This window comes from Magallana gigas, chromosome 9 (assembly GCF_963853765.1).
Source record: "Magallana gigas chromosome 9, xbMagGiga1.1, whole genome shotgun sequence".
NCBI classification, from domain to species: Eukaryota; Metazoa; Mollusca; class Bivalvia; order Ostreida; family Ostreidae; genus Magallana; species Magallana gigas.
The window spans coordinates 11,687,848-11,693,183 of NC_088861.1; the positions used below are offsets into that span (position 1 = coordinate 11,687,848).

Below are 5,336 nucleotides of genomic sequence, written 5' to 3' on the forward strand. Positions count from 1 at the left end.
TTGCTTTTTTTGTTTGTTTGTTTTTTTTTTTTTTTTACATTTTACCTCTCTAGATAGATTCAAAAGTTATTTTTTTGGTTAGATATTGTAAAATATGAGAATTCTAAAGTATTTAAATTATTACAATATTAGCAACAGATTTCCCATACAACCTTAAAAAAATAAAAACGATTTTTGACAGTAATGGTTACGATTTATAAGATATTAAAATCATGCATTTATAAACACCAAATTTTTAACTATACTACAGTGCAGTGTTACTTGCAACCAAAACACATTTCTCACTTTCTCTTAAAAATATTCAAAATTCGTATAAAGTAGTTAGCATTCCACCTTAAGTTAGATATTTTCAATGCTCAAAAACATTTTTAGCGCCATTTGTTAAATTATAAGCATTTAGCTCAGTGGAGCATTGATGCGGGGATTCACATTATATTATCTTAGTGTGATTGCTCCCTTATTGGTGATTTTACCAGATACTAGGTAATTAAAAGCCATATATAATATGCATATTCTTTATTTAAAATCATTTTTGTTCAAACTTACATGAATTATTGACAAACAAAGATAAAATGATTTAATTTAGATGTTAAAAAGACTTTAACACGGTTTTAGATTAATTTTTTTTATGTTTCAAATGGTTCATTTGCGCATTTTGAATAATTGGTCACGATTTGAATGTTGGAAGTCAAGTAGTACGAGAGATAAAGAGAAAAGAATTCATTGTTATGTGAACAAACCTGGAGTCTTACATTTGTTTACAAATACTTTAGATATGGATTTACCATTTTTCGGACAAAATGACTCGTGGCAAACAAGGTAAACTTATTTTATGTGTCCAGAAAAATAATATTATCAACAGAATAAAGCAACATTTGATTGAAACTTCTACTTATAAAACACATCCAATATATGTTTCCCAAACAGAGAATTTTAAATTTTGGCAAAGCATCGAAAATACCTATATTTACTATTCTAAACATAAAAAGTTGAAAAATAATATTTTAAAACTCAGAGCTTATATCGGTTCTACGTCATTTAAAAAAAATAGCTTGTGGCAAATGCCAAAACAGATATTATTACTTGCACACATACAGAATATTTTTTATATAATAAGAAAACACACAAATAACAAAGATGATAAATCAAGCCATTGAGTTCAAGATTTTTTTTTACAGGTAAATAATTATCAATGGCTTTTTCTGGTTTGATTTCCCTCCTAATGCTTTTCCAAGGCGACCGATGGCTTTCTTGATCTTTTTACCGTTTTTGCCGAATCTGCAAGAATTGGAAAGAAATTTTGGAAATGCGCAATGATATTAAACTTTTCTGTCTTTATAAGAAGTAAAACACATCCTCCCCCTATTAAAAAGAATAAAAGACCGTTTAACGTAAATATATCTACCTTTCAGTAAAAAGTGTAACAACCTCATTACGGCATTGCGGGTTCAATGGCAAAAAGATTCTGCTTCTGGACGATTTGGTACTGTCTTTTCGTGGTTGGGATATCTCCGAATCTGTATTAAAAAGTTGCAAAGCACCATATCGTTGTAGACCTCTCATATTATATCTCTAATAAAAAATGAATTTACGCATGCAACTTTTTACTGTTCACGTTATTTTTTTCTTTGGAGTTTTTTCAGCTAGTGATAAACAAAACTACATATGTTGCGACACACATATAGTTTAAAAAAAAAACCATAATGAAATATAGAACTTCTGTTGTTAGTGTGCTTTTATTCTAAAGGGTCATGATCACAATTTTGGTTAAATCTTATTTTTCTATTATTATTGTTTAAAATGCTTAAGAAAAGTGTTTCTAATTATCAACAAAAATTAGAGTATCGTAGAACTAGAAGCAAGATAAAGAGCTCAAATTTCGATGTCCTATAAACAAGACTCATGCCCTTGTTTTGTTAACATTGTTTCAATAAATCGTTAAAGTTATTTTCAAGTTTTCTCTCTCTCTCTCTCTCTCTCTCTCTCTCTCTCTCTCTCTCTCTCTCTCTCCTAATTCATTTTAAGCAGAAATAAATAGTTCTTGTCGTTAATCACATTCATTTTAGATCTAAAACAAAAAGTTAAAAGTTTTGCTTCAAATTTCAGAACGTGAACAAAAACCTTGTTCACATTACAAAATATTATGAGCTCTATATCTCGCTTGTAACACGACGAATTACCCTCAAAATTTTGGGGGAATATTAGAAATTCCTTACTGAACCATTGGAAACATGCAAAACGGAAACATAATTTTTGACTAAAGTCTAGACTGTGTACTTTAAAGTAAACAGTTTTAATCTGTATACTTTGCTACATTTAACGTTTTTTTGTTCTGATATAACGACGAGTTGTATACCATGGATATACTACATAATAATTAACATATAAGCGACCATAAAGCTAAAAGACAATGGTTTTGCACAAATTAAAGTTATTTTTAATGCTATAAACACGGGTTTGCAACTATTTAACGAATTGCTATATCTAGGATGCGATGAACAATGAATTGATATAACGTTTTAAAACTTACTATTTCCACATGCTGTTTTCACGTCCTTTTGTGTACATTGTCCTGTATGCCGTTTGTAAACTCCGTCTAAACAACAAACAAATAACATTGTAATCTTTGGAAATCGTGCAGATGCATATATGTTTAATGATAACATTTATGACTAATTCATTTGACTATACAGTTACACTTAATACTTGGGATAAGTAACTTTTAACGAATTGAAAAATCTAAATACGACCATGCATTCCCCTTCCTTTTATCGTTAAGATGGCTTTTTTTAAATTCAAGAATTATATGTCTGACTCAATACATACCTGCACAACAGTCAACTTCCTCATTCTCTTGATATCTTTCGTGAACACCTGAACTTTTGCAGCAAATATGTGTTCTGTTACGCATAGTCTTTTTGGCAATTTCTAATGTGATAACAAACGATATATATACATTGCTTTAAATGAAAAAAACAGACTGTGTAACTATATATATATATATATATATATATATATATATATATATATATATATATATATATATATATATATATATATATATATATATATATATATATATATATAAGTGCTATGCTTTTAATAATCATTTTACCGTTATTTTTTTCAGCTTAAAAACATCTCATTTCGTGTACGGCAAATAATTGTAAAAGCCGTGCATTTCATTTCTTACCCCCACAGCAGTCCATTTCCAGGCCTAGCTCAAATCTGTCTCGAACCCCTGCTATTGGGCAGCAGATCTGTGTTGCTAGGTTAAACACTGCGTTTGTGATTTTACCATTTTTTTCATATACACACTTGCAATCTACAACTAAAAGGTTATAAAGTTATCGTATGTTTACAAGTAGTTCTTACTTGAAATTTTATCCCTTCTTCGAATTCTTTAACCACCTTTAGCAACAGCCATTTTGCAAAAAAATGCAACAATCATCAAATGAAAAATGACCATCTTGAGGAGTGTTGACCTATCAAGTATTACTTCAAGCAAATGGTGCCAAGGCCCTTAGAAATTCACTATGGTCTCATTTCAGTCCAACATGCCTTTATAAGCTACAAGCTTCATTGAAGTGTCACTAGGGTGTCATCGTGAAATTCCCAGATTTATTTTTAATTTTGTTTCAAATTGCATCAGATCTTTAACCTTGTGTCATTCTTTCTATGCAACATATGTAACTATGTTTTTGTCAATCTTTAAGTAAATTTAGTTAAAACTGATAATTACGATTCCTGACAGAGTGGTTGTTTTAAAAAAAATCCAGCAAACAGAAGAGTAGATATTATTTCAAAGAGGTCGAAACACATATTCTTTAAAAGTACAAACAAACGTAAACCAACGTATATTTCGATAAAATTAAAAACAATATCCACTTACAACAAATATTTGGGATTTAACAAAAGTAGGATTGCTGCTTTTAAAAACAGTTACAATATTTGTATGCGAGTTTGCCACGGACACAATTAAAATCACAAAGATGTGGTGTTCCTTTATTGAAAAAATCGCCGTTTCAACCTATTTTATTTGGCGAAGAATGATTTACCTGTTTCTAATATAAACGTGGCGTTCTAGTCTTTTTTGAATGATTTTTCTATTAAACAAGTTTCACTTTATTGTTTTCAAAATGCGTTATGTCTTTACTTTTCAATCTACTGCATGTATTAGTATCGCAAAATAATTTATGATTTTTTTAAATGTAGAAAAGCAACATTTATAGAATCAAATACATTTAAAAGAATTCATATGGAATGATTTGATTGTAAAATTGAAGTATTTCTTTAACATTTCGGTAATTTAAAGGAATATGAGCTGTATTGTTTAGAATTTTATTTTGCTGCAAAAACCTGCTAGTATGATAAGTCTGCATATAACTTAAACTTTCACGATAAATAAGGTTTGAAAAAATCATTAATTTTTTTCAAAGGAAATACTTCTCTTCTAAGGAATATATTGCAAATCAATTTTTGTACAGGACGACAGTAATTCACTTTTGCACCAAATAAGGCTTCTTAGCGACCTTTTCCACAAAAATATGGCTAACAGAAATTTAAAAACCATGATTTTTTGTCATTTTAGTAGAAAAGAACATTTTAGTAAAAAAAACAATTCAACATGAAAAATGCAGCTCATATTGCTTTAAAAATTAGGTGTCAGTAACGTGCCTAGTTTAATTCTTGTCCAAAGGAACGGTAAAAAGACCAAGTTAATAGACAAGCAAGGTTTTTATTCCTTTGTGTTCTTATATATTATCCTAAAGAGCAGCCAAAGGTTTACTACTTAGAGGAAGCGGAAAGGTAGTCTGTCTTGTCTGTAATTCACAATGTAGACAATGTATTATGTTGCATCATTTTCCACAACTGTTTGGTGTTTTTGTTCGATGCATAATGCATTCCTTTTTTCGGTGCACTATTTTGCTTCTTGTACGGTAACAACCGAGAAAATGATTGTTTTTTTGTCCCTTGATACAATAAAAGCACTAGAATTGCTTTAGTCTGAAGAATGATAGGAATTTAGTAAACATACTTTTGCATCTTATACTCATTTTTCTGCATTTTCATTCTTTAAACTATTCTTTTGGAGTTCAGTTACATTTAAACGTATATGTAATCCATCCATCCATACAGTATTTTAAACTCAGGTGTAAAAAGGTCAGACGCGACCTATCTGGCATTATTGTTGATTTTTTCCTATTTTTACAATGTGAATATTTCCGCTACGTATTTTCAAAATTATATTTTCATGTTTTATGATATTTTTCTTTTTGTATTCCATATTTTCATTTAAGAAAATATACTGCTACTTAATCAATAAGTATACCATT

The 5,336-nt window shown here is 29.3% G+C and overlaps 1 protein-coding gene across 1 annotated transcript; it reads right to left on the bottom strand.

The window, feature by feature from the left end:
* Positions 1-316: 316 nt before the first annotated feature.
* Positions 317-3,326, bottom strand: LOC105324149 (uncharacterized). Its single transcript, XM_034479229.2, has 5 exons — positions 3,194-3,326; positions 2,827-2,928; positions 2,531-2,596; positions 1,406-1,517; positions 317-1,278 (listed from the first exon to the last, which is right to left on the bottom strand). The coding sequence occupies exons 1-5, from the start codon at positions 3,207-3,209 to the stop codon at positions 1,173-1,175; spliced, it is 402 nt and encodes a 133-aa protein (XP_034335120.2). The 5' UTR covers positions 3,210-3,326; the 3' UTR covers positions 317-1,172.
* Positions 3,327-5,336: the final 2,010 nt, after the last annotated feature.